Source organism: Oryx dammah, unplaced genomic scaffold, assembly GCF_014754425.2.
Source record: "Oryx dammah isolate SB20612 unplaced genomic scaffold, SCBI_Odam_1.1 HiC_scaffold_1, whole genome shotgun sequence".
In the NCBI taxonomy this organism is placed as follows: Eukaryota; Metazoa; Chordata; class Mammalia; order Artiodactyla; family Bovidae; genus Oryx; species Oryx dammah.
Genome location: NW_024070185.1, coordinates 53449501 through 53465876, shown reverse-complemented (window position 1 = coordinate 53465876; position 16376 = coordinate 53449501). Strand labels below are relative to the sequence as shown.

The 16376-nt window shown below is 43.3% G+C and overlaps 1 protein-coding gene across 1 annotated transcript in view; it reads right to left on the bottom strand.

The window, feature by feature from the left end:
* Positions 1-5536, bottom strand: part of PSAT1 (phosphoserine aminotransferase 1) — a 28401-nt gene extending 22865 nt beyond the window's left edge. Inside the window, exons 1-3 of the mRNA XM_040257931.1 lie at positions 5313-5536; positions 1364-1424; positions 324-393 (exon numbers count right to left, since the gene is read on the bottom strand). Coding sequence (XP_040113865.1) covers positions 324-393; positions 1364-1424; positions 5313-5372 — 191 coding nt within the window. The 5' untranslated portion in view covers positions 5373-5536. The remainder of the gene's footprint in view (positions 1-323; positions 394-1363; positions 1425-5312) is intronic.
* Positions 5537-16376: the final 10840 nt, after the last annotated feature.

Sequence of the window (16376 nt, the reverse complement as noted above, 5' to 3'; positions counted from 1 at the left end):
ATGTTGTGGGGAGGGGGGTGGGAGGGGGGTGGGAGGGGGGTTCATGTTTGGGAACGCATGTACACCCGTGGTGGATTCATGTCAATGTATGGCAAAACCAATACAGAATTGTAAAGTAAAATAAAAAATAAAAATAAAGAAGCTGAGACGAAAAAATAAAAAAAATTAAAAATAAATAAATAAATAAAAGAATCTTAAAAAGATGACTTTTAAGAATGAAATATTCTGAACACATAGCAGAATGTAATAATGCAACATACACCTAGGTATATGGATTACCAAACAAGAATAACACAACTTTGTCTTTAAAATTTTATACTTACAACAATTCCCGTACAAGGTTCTCTGTGTTATTGATAATCTTAGAGAAATCTGATGACCTGTGGCTCATTTCTGCGGAAGGAAAAATAAACAAACAGAAAAATATTCCAGTTCAAAACCAAAGGAACAAAAGTTATTGAAGATGTAACTACAAAATTTGCAAATAAAATAATAAAGTGAAATGTCAGTCATATTGCATACAAATGATGGACCACACATTTTAAGAGAAAATTCAAACTGATCTGCAAACTGCAAACAGTTTAACTTTATTGTCACAGCAGAATGATTTTTTTCAAGTGGTGATAGTCACTGATTGAGCCATTTGCTAACTTATTCTTCAGTCTCTGATTTCTCATCACTTTCTCACAAACAAGAATTGTTTGCAAAGGCTGCCCTTTAGGACAACAGCACAAAACGCCATACTGTGCTGTCCTTTCACAGAAATTTAAGCACATGTCACTTAATTCAAATTAAGGAACAAAATTCAATAGAAATAGCACACAAAGTTAACCCTACGATCTCTTAATACTCTGTAGCCTCTGGAACTACCAAAAAAGAAAAAGAAAATTAAAATTTTTAAAAAGGTACATTTTAGAACTCAAAGGTCATCTTTTCCAATAACAGAGGGGAGAGAAACAATGGAATTATTAACACGCAAAATCTTCCTAGAAAGACTTGTGTACTTCTGTACATTCAATGAGTTCATGTTTAAGAACAGCAAAAACTGTAAAAAGAATGTGAAACAATATTATAAATGTTTGGGCACTATTATATGAATGCACAGGATCTTTTGATCTTAGATCCTATGTATAGCAAAAACTGACTATGAAATTGTAAGCTGAGATGTATAAACCCCTCACTAGCATTATGTTGATTTCAAAATTGCTTTGATCAAACATGCCACAGAAGTTATTAAAATTTAAAAATACATCTACAAACGCCTATGGGAAGACCCAGTAGAAATTTTAGGCTTGATGATGCATTTTAGTTAGTTCCCTTTAAATCCCTTTGGACATTCACAACATCCAAAAATAAATCTTACCAAGAACACTAATCCCAATTCCTTTGTAGTCTAATAATTCTTTTTGCACCTCTAGCAACACCTAGGAAAAAAATATAAGAAAATAAGATGATTTCAGTATGCTATGCACAACTCTCTCTGGACACACAAACTGCAAGAGGAGGGGCAAGGAGAAGCTCCACCCGCTGGGTCTGTGAGGAAGCATCTGTCCCTGCCACAGCCAATCCCCTTTCTCTGCCTGTTCCCACAGAACCCTGATGATGCAACTTACACTCAAGTTGAGTATGAAATTATGCAATATGACCAATTCTAAGATACAGTTTTCCCAAAGGCACAAATTTAGAGATAAAAACTCACTTGAAGGTAAAATAAAAATCAAGTAGCAAGTTGTCTAATAACAATTCTTTACCTGTCAATATCAGTTCAAGAATAACTTTGGGAAAAATCTGATTCCCTAGAAAATGTCCCCTTCACAATTGCATTTGTGACCCTCACAACTGCATTTGCCACTCTCTGAAAGCAAAAGCATTAAAAGTTCCGGGTATAGAGGACAAAAAATAATTTATGCCCAAATTAAACTGATAACTCAATTTTCCATCTTTTTGGTCTACTGGAATGAGTGGGTTGGGCAGGAAGTAGGAAGCACTTGCTGTGAATTAAGATTAGGCTGGGATGCTTCCCAGGTGGCGCTGGTAGTCAAGAACCAGCCTGCCAAGGCAGGAGATATAAGAAGCATGGGTTCAGTCCCTGGGTCAGGAAGATCCTCTGGAGGAGGAGACCCACTCCAGTATTCTTGCCTGGAGAATCCCATGGACAGAGGAACCTGGCAGGCTACAGTCCATAGGATTACACAGAGTCAGGCAGGACTGACGTGACTTAGCATGCACACCTACACCCATGGGGGTACTGATCACCCCCTCAACAACAGCGCTGAAGGTGATTTTCTCATCCCCAGTGTGCAGGTGAGGAATCTCAGCTGAGTCGCCAAAAGAACTTAACTGTATGTCCCTGTCCAGCCCTTTGACCCATCTTGTAAGATCACTGCAATCCCATAAGCATATTCTGTCTCACAAGAGCAACTGGACAGGTGGGACCCATCTTATGGCCAATCCTCCGGTGCCAGGAAAGGGGGGGAAGGGCAAAGCTCATTCTCCACCCACTGCCCCCAAATACACAGCTCACTTGCTAAAGAGGTGCCTCATTGTTATTTTTCCCAAAGGTAAGTAAAAGCCAAATTACTACACACTGAAAAGAAAAACACCTATTTCATTTATATATATATGTATACACACACACACATATTTTAATATGGGCCTCCCTGGTGACTTAGATGGTAAAGAATCTGCCTGCAATGCAGGAGACCCAGGTTCAATCCCTGGGTTGGGGAACATTCCCTGGAGAATGAAATGGCAACCCACTCCAGTATTCTGGCCTGGAGAATTCCATGGACAGAGGAACCTGGCAGGTTATAGTCCATGGAGTCTCAAAGAGTTGGACACGACTGAAGGAGCTTAGCATGCACACACACACACACTTATATGTACTTATTTCATCTATATATTTCATACACATTTCAGTAAGAAGAATAGAAAGCCCTTATCAGAGATGCATGCTGCAGCGTTTACAGGAATGAAATGACATAATATTTGGAACTAGCTTAAAATTTATCCAGAAGCACAAGGGGAGAAAGAGGGTATAGGGGAGGGAGTGCTGAAACAAGATTAGCAAAATGTCCTTAGATGTTAAATCTTGGCTGGGTCTATAAATTTCATTATATTATTCCCTTTCTACCTTTGAGTATGAGTGAACTGCCATAAAGTAAAAATATCAGAAAGAAAAGCTCTAAAAATGTGTACAAAATAGGTGAGACAAACCCTTTGTAGAAGCATCCTGCCATCAAAGGAAGTTGCCTTAAAATATACTGGCTAAAGATCTCATAAAACATAACCTAAACTAGATTGCAACTTGTATGAAAAAACATTTCAGCAATAAAGAATTAGACACAAAAAAAGGAGGCTTAAGAATTTGTCATCATTTTTGCTGGACACATTAGCACTGGCTGATCAAACAAACTTATAGTGAATCCTTTTCTTTAGTATAAACAAACATCTATGATAGAGTCATCCTTGAACTTCTTTTCAGACTCCCTTCCTCTTATAGAATTCTCTTATAGTATTCTCTGAAAAGAACATCTATAAAGGTTTATAACCAAAATCATTATAAAAAGGTTTAAAGACTTCTACCCAAAAAGCACACCCCTCTAATCAAGTGAAGTTTATTTTTTTCAAACTGAAGAATGCAATCATTTTATGGATCACAACCGATATTTTTTTAAATGAACTAGAATAGACCAAAGCAGAATAGAACATAAAATTGTGTATGTTGTAGTCATCAGGCTAAATACTTCATAAATTTTTGTTTTAATTATGTGCAGGTATTTGCTCACTTCGTGAAATATATTTCTCATTATGGTTACAGCCAAAAAAAGTTTGCAAAACTTCTCTAATCTTTATAATTCAACTAATTCAAGAAAAATCATAAATAGAAACAGCTGCCCCCTCCCAGGTTAGAGAACACATATGAAGGCATAAATCCTCCAGGAAAATAAATAATAAGTAATTGTATTACTGATAACCATTATCTTTATAATAAATGCAGAACAAATTACACAGGAAACAAATATGCCAAAGACTCCAAAACATGGAGGGTGAAAACCAGGGAGGGTAGCAGAAACGTTTGCATATTTATGACAGGGAATCTCACCTAAAACAGACGGCAATAACTAAGAAAAAAGTAAGCCCTGTACTCTCAGCTACTATAAGCACTGAGAAAAGCAAAATGTTCTTTCCCGTCTACAATTATAAAAATTCTCTCTTTTTAGGACAACACAGAGAAGGCTCCGTCCCAGGGATATTTCAACTCTGTTTAACAATAGATAATTGAAAAGCACTTGGCTATGTCCCATGTTGCTACAAGGTATTATCAGTTATCCCGGCTAGAAAAAGCAAAATATAACAGCAGGGGCAGCTGGTCAACGCGTCCAAGGCACATTAGAGACTAGGCCTCCTTCACAGCTGCGGGGTGGGAGGAGTGGGTATTGAAGGTTAGGGAAGGAGCTGGAACCCGGCTGGGGGCTGGGAAGGCAGGGAATGAGTTACACTCGCACTTGAAAGGTCTGGTAATGGCCCGGGGGAGAATGCGGTCATTCATTTGCTCCAGAACAAAATGAAGCGAACTGGGCTAGCTGCCCAGTGCCTACCAGAGCTTGAATATTGGAATGCCTTTAGGGTACACGCCAGTACAGAGAGGAAAAATCTATGCGTGAAACAGAGCAGAGAAAAATAGGTTTAGGGATGGGTGGAGTCTCTGAGAGGCAAAGAGGGAAAGGCTGGGCTGAACTGAAGTCTTTCAAACTTACATTTTTGAAAAGCAACGTTTCCAAGTGCTAGCTGAAGCCAACACTGCTCCCAAGGGGTTTTGCACGGGCCTCTAGTTTACACTTCGCTCCAGTTAACACGAACCCCATTCACCACTCACTCACCATGTCCATTCACGCATCCACTCAACACTGCCTGGCTCGCAGCACTGCTGGGCAAGGCGAATGCACAGTCGAGAGCTTTTTCTTTCCCGCCGCACCCCTAGTCCGACCCGTTGAAGGCACAGCGCCTGAGTTTGCAGGTGTGTTGCGCAGCGAGCCAGCAGGTCCCCGGCGGGCCGAACTCAGCACGCGGCGCACCAGTAGCCGGCGCCAGGGGCAGCTGAGCAAGCAAACTTCGTTTCCTTCTCCAAAGTATTCTTCCAAAGGCCCACCCGCGACATATCCTGAACTCAGCGTGCACACTCATGCACAGTATTCAGGGGACTCGGGGAGGGTAGAGGGGATCCGAGCCCTCCACGCAGGGATGCACAGCCACCAACACGCCTGCTCCCGCCTGGAGCGCAGTCCTAGCGCGCGCTCCCTGGGACTTACGGAGCGCGGCAGCTTGGCAGGACCGGGTCCGAAGTTGACCACCGGTATCAGGGAGTCCATGGTGCTGCTGCAGGGACGGCGAGTCAGCCGGAGAGGACCTATCGAGTGGGCAGCACACGTTTGCGGCTGGCGAGGACTCTCCGCTCTCTTTCAGTTCCGAGAGGCGCCTGTAGCCGCCTGCACTATCGCTGACCCTGCGCTGATTGGTTCGCGCAACGGGACTCGCATCCCTATTGGTCGTGCTTCGCAGTCACAGCTCATGAGCAGTTGCTCCACCTCGCGTTTACTGTTTCAACCCTTTTCGATCAATGCAAGGCGCGCGGGAGATTGCACCAGCCTGTCGGCTCGGCTGCTTGCCCGCCCGAGAACCGTGGGCGGCTAGAAGCGGTTGCCCTTGCCAAAATACGTTGGCACTTCTGCACCCTTGAGGCCGGTTCCAGTCCTCCAACCCTGACCTCAGACTCTGTGGGCTTCACGGGGAGGTGCGGAGTAAAGCATTCCTCACCCCCATCCAACTACATCTTCACCAGACCATAGACTGGACTGTGATGCATTTGTTTGAGTCAGCAGTCATTAACTCACTAAACTTTCCTAAGCACCCCGCCATAGGGGCCAGATACCACAGGGGAGAGGCAGAGCCCCCAAGGATGGAACTGCAGGGTGAACTATGGGCTGGGGGTGGGAGGGTGGGAGATGAGGTTCTCTGCAAAACATCAAGGAGCCAAGGGTTAAAGCAGGATTAAGAGACGTGTGTTGCCAAGGACGCTGAGAGGAGCTTTGACCTGGGAAGTCTAGATGCTTCCCAGGCAAGTCCTTTTAAGTTGCTGATTCTCCGTTTCCTCTTGTGAAAAGAGAGAGCTGGAACCTGGCATTACCTCTCGGGTTTCGCAGGCGCTGACAAGCTGTGAGTTTAGAAACGTGAGGAGATATTAACAAGAAAGTGATACCTCTGGGGAACCTCAGCCCAAGCGAGGGCCAGGCACAGGGCCAGCACAGCTGAAACTTTTCCACAAAAGTGTTCTTCTCAGAAGAACTCCAGTGGAGACCCACATGGGACTCTGAAATAGGGAGGACCCCTTCCTGCAAGAAAAAAGTTCCTTCGAAGTCTGGAATTTCATCATTTGTTTAAAATGTGAATTTTGCCTTCTACTCCTTAATTTAACCCAGTTTCTTATTAAAATATTTTCCCAAATCTTTGAGCAAAAGTGATACACCAGGAATACACAGAATGCCTGTCCTGGGGCTTTCCACCATCACACCAGCCAGTGTCAACCACCCTAGTTTGGAAAGGTTTGCAGACTGACAAGGTTAGGACTTTTGTTTGCTTTATTGTGGTATGTGGGAGGGATTGAGCTAGGAGAGGAGGTCCTGCTTTAGCTTTGGGTGGTGGAGGGCAAAGTTTCCAGAAAAAGCTGAAATGAACAAGGTTCACTGTCTTTCTCTGCAACTTCATTTAGAAAATTGCAAAACTGAATAGAGGGTATGAATGTTTATCCATAAACTCAAATGTGCAAGGATTGTCACATATCCATTATTGCATGTAATGACTTAGTTGTAGACCCCAAGCAGCTAATCTACTATGGGAGTGGGGGAGTCCATCCCAGGGAGTTACACAGATCTGTGGCATGGAGTAGAGAAGGAAGCATTCATCCATTTGGTCCTCCTTCCCCAGAAAATTTAGCTGAGTTGTTGCTACTGTTGAAGTCTATATGCTACTTCAATAGCTCTCTACCACTTTTATGACTCATCTGGGTGGAGAAAAAGGGTGGCTATCCAGGCTTCCCAAGTAGTACAGAGGTAAAAACTGCATGCCAATTCAGAAGACACAAGAGACATGGGTTTGATCCCTGGGTCTGGAAGATCCCCTGGAGTAGGAAATGGCAGCATGCTCCAGTATTCTTGCCTGGAAAATTCCATGGACAGAGGAACCTGGCAGACTACAGTCCATGGGGTCACAAAGAGTCGGACAAGCCTGAGAGACTGAGCATGCACACACAAGAGTGGCTGTCATCCTGTCCACCAAGACATGCCATGCAGTTATTTCTCCAAGAGGCCTGTAGTGTCCTAGATGACATTACAGATAAGGCACACAGACCCTTGACTCAGGGACCGGCTGACCTCTGTCTCTCTCTTGGGTCCCTGTCTCTCTCCAACCCAAGGAAGTCTCTTTTTCATTCTAGAAAGAATCCATCTCTTTCTATGCTTCATCCTCAAACATTCTGTCTACAAACACCTTGAGCCAGGGCCACTCAGGTATAGAAAGATGGTGGTGAGACTGTGGTGAATTGAAATGTGCATGCCCATTTATGGTAGAGTTGCACCAACCCACCCCACATGTATGCTTCCCCTTCCATAGAATAGAGCCTTTGTCAGGCTCCATATTTCCCAGCTCCCTTTGGATCAAGGCAGGTCATGTGGCTGGGACCCACCAATGGAAGGGAACAGAGAATACCACTTTCAGACCAAGGAGGTTGAGAAACAGCATGCTCCTTCACTTCCTTTTTTCTGTTCTGCAGGCTGAAACTGAAGACTCCAAACTCCTAGGGGATGGTGGAGACACAGAAAGGAAGGAGCCCCAGCTTCTGAATTACCTGATCTGGGCTTGTTACACATGAGAAATCAACTTCTCTTAGGTTATGCCACTGAAATCTGAAGGGCTATGTTATCCTAACTTACACACCATCTAAATGCATCAGCTGCAGCTCAGAGATCCAGCTTGCTGTCACCAAGTGAACAAACAAGATTGTTCAAGCTGTCTTCCTATACTTAAAGAGAAACCAAAAACCCAGATTTTTGTGTGACGTTTCCCAACTCTTAAATGTTTACAAATTTCAGACAGTAATATGCTGATCAATATTGTGAGGCGTCAGACCTAGCTTCTCAGAAGCCTGATGCAGCCTGCTGATCACCAGCTCTCCTTCTAGAGACTGCTTATTCTGTCATGTATTTCCCCTTATTCAACAAAGAGCATCTTTGCTTCCTGGTTGGAGAAGGGAAGACACTGGGGAAAATATAACCTTAAAATATTATTCTGTCATTCTTGCCTCTTTTGCAGTGCAGATGTATAAACATAGCTCAGGGAACCCCTGCATTTCATGAGGGCCTTTCCCCTCCAGGACTTCCCTGGTGGCTCAGATGGCAAAAAGTCTGCTGCATTGCAAGAGACCCAGTTTCAGTCCCTGTGTCAGGGAGATCCCCTGGAGAAGTGAATGGTAACCCACTCCAGTATTCTTGCCTGGAGAATCCCATGGACAGAGGAACATGGCGGGGCTACAGTTAATGGGGTCTCAAAGAGTCAGACACAACTGAGCGGCTAATACTTTTCATTTTCACTTTGCTTCCCTCTTGGTAGATTCTCATGAAAATCATACTTTGTAAATATCAATTTTCATATATATTTTTATTGAGCCCTTACTATGAATGAATGGTGAGTTTGCTGCCATTTCCAATCAGATCAGTGTTCTGTTTAGAGGGGAGCAGGAAGAGAAGAGAAGGCAACTCTGAGGAAGAAAGAAACCTGTTTGTTTGGAATGAGTGAGGTTACTTCTGTTGCTCTTTTTGTAACTGAAGATGAAGATCCTTTTTCCTTTTCACTCATCATTTCCAGAGAAAATGGAGGACAGGGAGAGGGATTCATCAGAGTTTATGTAGCAAAAAGAAATGTCACAATCCTATTACACTCTGCATTCTGACCCCAACTGGTAGGAAAAGATATCAATCCTTCTCACTTTATTACCTCAGTTTATATCCTCACCCTATTTTGCTTCATTTTTTTATTGTGATAAAATACACATAACATAAAATGTACCATTTTAACATTTTTAAATGTACAATTCAGTGGCATTAATACTTTCACATGGCTGTGCAATCATCACCACCATCCATCTCCAGAACTTTTTCACCTTCCCAAACTGAAACTCTGTCTGTACCCATTAAACAGTGTCCCTGTTCCCCCTCACCTAGCTCCTGTAAACCACCAGTCAACTTTCTGTCTCTAAATCTGACTGTTTTAAGTGAAATGGAACAGGACCCCAAGGGGCCTTCCCTGAAACAGACTTGTGAGTCCACTGCCTCTTGTCTGTAGGAAAGCTTTAGCCCCGTAGGCCTTCCCTGAATTTCAAAGAGCCATTTTAACCAAAGAAGTGAGAAAATGCAAAACAAAGAAAGCAAGACAAAATCTTAATAGTTTGTCCATAAAACAGAGTCAAAGACCTTTAGTTCCTCATCAAGGGCTATAGATAATATCCTGAGTCATATCTTTGAATTGTTTTGGAGATATTAGAACCCCCACCAGGTAGAAGTTAACTGCATGCTGACAACCAGCACATAGACCCCAGACTGGTTGGACTCAGAAAGTAGATGACTGAGATTTCGAAACTTCATCCTGCCACCATCTCATCAGTCAATCAAGCCAATCACCTCTAATGCTTACCCGTAATGTTGTCTTTAAAACCCCTTCCTTGAAAGCCATCCCGAAGTTCAGGGCTTGAGCATTAGCTGCCCATTATCCTTGCTTGACCCTTTCCAATTAATATCATACTTTCCTTCACCACAGATTGGTATCAGTAAATCAGTTTTGCTGCTTGTCAGGTGAGTGTGAGATAAGCTGGGACCTGGGACCCTTTGCTGCAGTGCTGCAATGCTTGCACCTGGACAAACCTCTCCTCCAGGAACAAAGTACAAAGAAATTGTATGGGACTAAAAATAACTGTGTGTATGTGCAGTTGGGGCAAATTCTGGACCAAAAGATACAAAGAAGAAAAAACAAAACAAAAAAACCCAACTGCAATTTCTGAAGAGCCAGAAGCAAAAACTGGGTGCTGGAAGTGAAAGCAGGGTACGGGACATGCCCTTTACACTCAACACCACAAAGGGACAGGCAAACCACCTAAATCACACTTCCCTGTAGCCCAACCCCTGGACACACTCCCACCCTCATCCCATATGAGGACGAGCTCCTCCCCACTACCTGAGCCCCATCCCCAGGAGTGTGCAAGGGAACTTGTCACTTGTTTTAGCTCTCTCCTGCAGCAAGCAGTGCAGGAGCCCCAAAAAAGCCTTACCTGAATTTCTTTTCTGGTCTCTCAGTTCAGTTCAGTTCAGTCGCTCAGTCGTGTCTGACTCTTTGCAACCCATGAATCGCAGCACACCAGGCCTCTCTGTCCATCACCAACCCCCAGAGTTCACTCAAACTCACGTCCATCGAGTCAGTGATGCCATCCAGCCATCTCATCCTCCATACTCCCCATCTCCTCCTGCCTTCAATCTTTCCCAGCATCAGAGTCTTTTCCAGTGAGTCAGCTTTTCGCATGAAGTGGCCAAAGTACTGGAGCTTCAGCTTTAGCATCATTCCTTCCAAAGAAATCCCAGGGCTGATCTCCTTCAGAATGGACTGGTTGGATCTCCTTGCAGTCCAAGGGACTCTCAAGAGTCTTCTCCAACACCACAGTTCAAAAGCATCAATTCTCCGGCACTCAGCTTTCTTCACAGTCCAACTCTCACATCCATACATGACCACAGGAAAAACCATAGCCTTGACTAGATGGACCTTTGTTGGCAAAGTAATGTCTCTGCTTTTGAATATGCTATCTAAGTTGGTCATAACTTTTCTTCCAAGGAGTAAGCATCTTTTAATTTCATGGCTGCAATCACCATCTGCAGTGATTTTGGAGCCCCCCAAAATAAAGTCTGACACTGTTTCCACTGTTTCCCCATCTATTTCCCATGAAGTGATGGCACCAGATGCCATGATCTTAGTTTTCTGAATGTTGAGCTTTCTGGCCTCTAGCCAATTTCTATTGATTTGGGAAGACCAAGAACCCTGGGGTTGGTATCAGTTGAACCCAAATTTGTTTCAGGAACAAACATATCTCCTGTAAGTGAAAGATATAAAATTTGCCTTTTGTGACCAGCTTATACCACTTAGCACAATGTCTTCTCAGTTCATCCATTTTTTTTTCTGTCTAAATATTTTTCTTTAATAGATTTTATTATTTAGAACAGTTTGAGGATCAAGGCAAAATTGAGAGGAAGGTCCAGAGATTTCCCGACTACTTCCCATCCCTACACATGCATAGCCTCTCTGATTATCAACATCCCCCACCACAGTGGTCCATTTGTTATAACTGATGACCCTCCATTGGCACATCATTATCACCAAAAGTCCACAGTTTGCATTAGGGCTCACTCTTGGTGTTGCACATTCTATAGGTTTGGACAAGGGTACAATAACATGTATCCATTGTTATAGTATCATATAGAGACATTTCACTGCCTAAAAATCCTCTGGGCTCTGCCTATTTATCCCTCAATTCCCCCTTTTTGCTTCATTTTCAAATATTTGATATAGAGAGCATTCCACTGCAAACTTCATATGAATAAAATATCTAAGGGGGTCATTTTAGGGGAAGTACTCTATGGATCAGTCGGCAACATTACACAGGAAACAGAATACTGCTTATATCTCCTGACACCCTAAAATGATTATGATATAGAAAAAGCATCAAGTTTTTTTAACCTGAAAATGTATTTATTTCAGTGCCTTTTTTTTAAAAAGAAAAAGAACAACATTTCTGGCACCACCTGTCTAGCTTGTAGACACACTTCATCACACCCAGTGTGCTGGACCTGGTCGTGTACACATGCATCTTTTGGATCACCACTATCCACCTGCATGCATGCTAAGTCACTTCAGTCATGCCCAACTCTTTGCGACCCCAAGGACTGTAGCCTGCAAGGCTCCTCTGTCCATGGGATTCTCGAGGTAAGACTACTGGACTGCATTGCCCTGCCCTCCTCCAGCGGATCTTCCAGATCCAGGGATTGAGCCTGTGTCTCTTACATTTCTTGCCTCAGCAGGTGGGTTGTTTACCACTAGTGCCACCTGAGAAGCCCCACTTTTCACCTGGGATATCTCATTCATTTCAGGGTCCCACATGGAATGAGAAAATGGGCCACAGAACACTTGTTTACTCACCTGTTCAAAATCTATGTGTCTCTATTATAGAAACCATCATCTCAGTTTTAGAACGACTTCTGTACTTTTATAATCTGAAGGTAGTTTTGTTCTTCCCTTTTCTTTCTGATGGCAGAGCAAATACAAAGAAATGTGATACAGCAAAGCCAGGGATATTTGGGGGTGGCAGCAGGGGAAGCCAGTGCAGGACGTGGATCTTCCTGTTTTCCCCCTTTTTCTCATACTACAAACTAAGTCTCATTCCACAAGGTTTCAAAGGAGGTTTTCTCTTTCCTCATTCCCTTATTCACTCTCTTAGCAAATCTGCTCTACCTCCAGACTTTTCTCCAGTCCATCTGCTTCTATCACCTGCTTGTCCAAGCTTCCATGGATCCCTCTCGATTACTGGACCTGGTTTCCCTGCTTTCACTTTGGCCCCTTGAATCCATTCTCCATACAGCAGCAACATTCATCCAATTTGGAAAAACTGTGTGTGTTTTTTAAAAATGGCTGTTGCTGATACATTTGTTAACACTCTTCACTGTGGAAGTCACTCAGTTGTGTCTGACTCTTTGCGACCCCATGGACTGTATAGTCCATGGAATTCTCCAGGCCAGAATCATGGAGTGGGTAGGCTTGCCCTTCTCCAGGGGATCTTTCCAACCCAGGAATCGAACCTAGGTCTCCTGCACTGCAGGCAGATTCTTTACCAGCAGAGCCACCAGGGAAGCCCCAACAGTGAACATTGACCTTTTAGGAATCAGCAAACTAAAATGGACTGGGATGGGTGAATTTAACTCAGTTCAGTTCAGTTCAGTCACTCAGTCGTGTCCGACTCTTTGCGACCCCATGAATCACAGCATGCCAGGCCTCCCTGTCCATCACCAACCCCCGGAGTTCACGCAGACTCACGCCCATAGAGTCAGTGATGCCATCCAGCCATCTCATACTCTGTCATCCCCTTCTCCTCCTGCCCCCAATCCCTCCCAGCATCAGAGTCTTTTCCAGTGAGTCAACTCTTCGCATGAGGTGGCCAAAGTACTGGAGTTTCAGCTTTAGCATCATTCCTTCCAAAGAAATCCCAGGGCTGATCTCCTTCAGAATGGACTGGTTGGATCTCCTTGCAGTCCAAGGGACTCTCAAGAGTCTTCTCCAACACCACAGTTCAAAAGCATCAATTCTTCAGCGCTCAGCCTTCTTCACAGTCCAACTCTCACATCCATACATGACCACTGAAAAAACCATAGCCTTGACTAGACAGACCTTAGTCGGCAAAGTCTGCTTTTGAATTTAACTCAGATGACCATTAATATCTACTACTGTGGGCAAGAATCCCTTAGAAGAAATGGAGTAGCCATCAGAGTCAACAAAATAGTCCAAAATGCAGTATTTGGATGCAATCTCAAAAACGACAGAATGATCTCTGTTCATTTCCAAGGCAAACCATTCAATATCACAGTAATCCAAGTCTATGCCCCGACCAGTAACGCTGAAGAAGCTGAAGTTGAATAGTTCTCTGAAGACCTACAAGACCTTCTAGAACTAACACCCCCCCAAAAGATGTCCTTTTCATTATAGGGGACTGGAGTGCAAAAATAGGAAGTCAAGAAACACCTGGGGTAAAAGGCAAATTTGGCCTTGGTGTACAGAATGAAGCAGGGCAAAGGCTAATACAGTTTTGCCAAGAGAATGCCTGGTCATAGCAAACACCCTCTTCCAACAACACAAGAGAAGACTCTACACATGTACATCACCAGCTGGTCAATACCGAAATCAGACTGATTATATTATTTGCAGCCAAAGATGGAGAAGCTCTATACAGTCAGGAAAAACAACACCGGGACCTGACTGTGGCTCAGATCATGAACTCCTGATTGGCAAATTCAGAATTAAATTGAAGAAAGTGGGGAAAACCACTAGACCATTCAGGTATGACCTAAATCAAATCCCTTACAATTATACAGTGGAAGTGAGAAATAGATTCCAGGGACTAGATCTGATAGGCAGAGTGCCTGAAGAACTATGGATGGAGGTTCGTGACACTGTACAGGAGACAGGGATCAAGACCATCCCCAAGAAAAAGAAATGCAAAAAAGCAAAATGGCTGTCTGAGGAGGCCTTACAAATAGCTGTGAAAAGAAGAGAAGCAAAAAGAAAAGGAGAAATGGAAAGACATACCCATTTGAATGCAGCGTTCCAAAGAACAGCAAGGAGAGACAAGAAAGCCTTCCGCAGTGATCAGTGCAAAGAAATAGAGGAAAACAATAGAATGGGAAAGACTAGAGATCTCTTCAAGAAAATTAGAGACACCAAGGGAACATTTCATGAAAACGGGCACAATAAATTACAAAAATCATATGGACCTAACAGAAGCAGAAGATATTAAAAAGAGGTGGCAAGAATACACAGAAGAACTATACAAAAAAAGATCTTCATGACCTAGATAATCACGATGGTGTGGTCACTCACCTAGAGCCAGACATCCTGGAATGTGAAGTCAAGTGGGCCTTAGGAAGCATCACTACGAACAAAGCTAGTGGAGGTGATGGCATTCCAGTTGAGCTACTTCAAATCCTAAAAGATGATGCTGTGAAAGTGCTACACTCAATATGCCAGCAAATTTGGAAAACTCAGCAGTGGCCACAGGACTGGAAAATGTCAGTTTTCATTCCAATCCCAAAGAAAGGCAATGTCAAAGAATGCTCAAACTACTGCACAATTTCACTCATCTCACACACTAGTAAAGTGATGCTCAAAATTCTCCAAGCCACGCTTCAACAGTACATGAACTGTGAACTTCCAGATGTTTAAGATGGATTTAGAAAGGGCAGAGGAATCAGAGATCAAATTGCCAACATCCACTGGATCATTGAAAAAGAAAGAGAGTTCCAGAAAAAACATCTACTTCTGCTTTATTGACTATGTCAAAGCCTTTGATTATGTGGATCACAACAAACTGGAAAATTCTTAAAGAGATGGGAATACCAGACCACCTGATGTGTATCTCGAGAAATCTGTATGCAAGTCAGGAAGCAACAGTTGGAACTGGACATGGAACAACAGACTGGTTCCAAATAGGAAAAGGAGTACGTCAAGGCTGTATATTGTCACCCTGCTTATTTAACTTCTATGCAGAGTACATCATGAGAAATGATGGGCTGGATGAAGCACAAGCTGGAATCAAGATTTCTGGGAGAAATATCAATAACCTCAGATATGCAGATGACACCACCCTTATGGCAGAAAGTGAAGAACTAAAGAGCCTCTTGATGAAAGTGAAAGAAGAGAGTGAAAAAAATTGGCTTAAAACTCAACATTCAGAAATCTAAGATCATGGCATCTGACCCCATCACTTCATGGCAAATAGATGGGGAGCAGTGGAAACAGTGACAGACTTTAATGTGTGGGGCTCCAAAATCACTGCAGATTTTGACTGCAGCTATGAAATTAAAAGAATCTTCCTCACTGGAAGAAAAGCCGTGACCAATCTAGGCAGCATATTAAAAAGCAGAGACATTGCTTTTCCAACAAAGGTCCATCTAGTCAAGGCTATGGTTTTTCCAATAGTCATGTATGGATATGAGAGTTGGACTATAAGGAAAGCTGAGCACTGAAGAATTGATGCTTTTGAACTGTGTGTTGGAGAAAACTCTTGAGAGTCCCTTGGACTGCAACGAGATCCAACCAGTCCATCATAAAGGAAATCAGTCCTGAATATTCATTGGAAGGACTGGTGCTGAAGTTGAAACCCCAGTACTTTGGCCACCTGATGCGAAGAACTGACTCATTTGAAAAGACTCTGATGCTGGGAAAGATTGAAGGCGAGAGCAGAAGGGGATGACAGAGGATGAGATGGTTGGATGGCATCACTGACTCAATGGACATGAGTTTGAGTAAACTCAGGGAGTTGGTGATGGACAGGGAGGCCAGCATGCTGCAGTCCCTGGGGTTGCAGAGTCAGACACAACTCACCAACTGAATTGAACTGAACTGAACTGTTGCTGATATACAGCTACTATCTATAAAATAGTTATTTAATGAGAACGTACTGTATAGCACAGGGAACTCTACTTAATGCTCTGTGGTGAATTAAATGAGAAAGGAAGCTA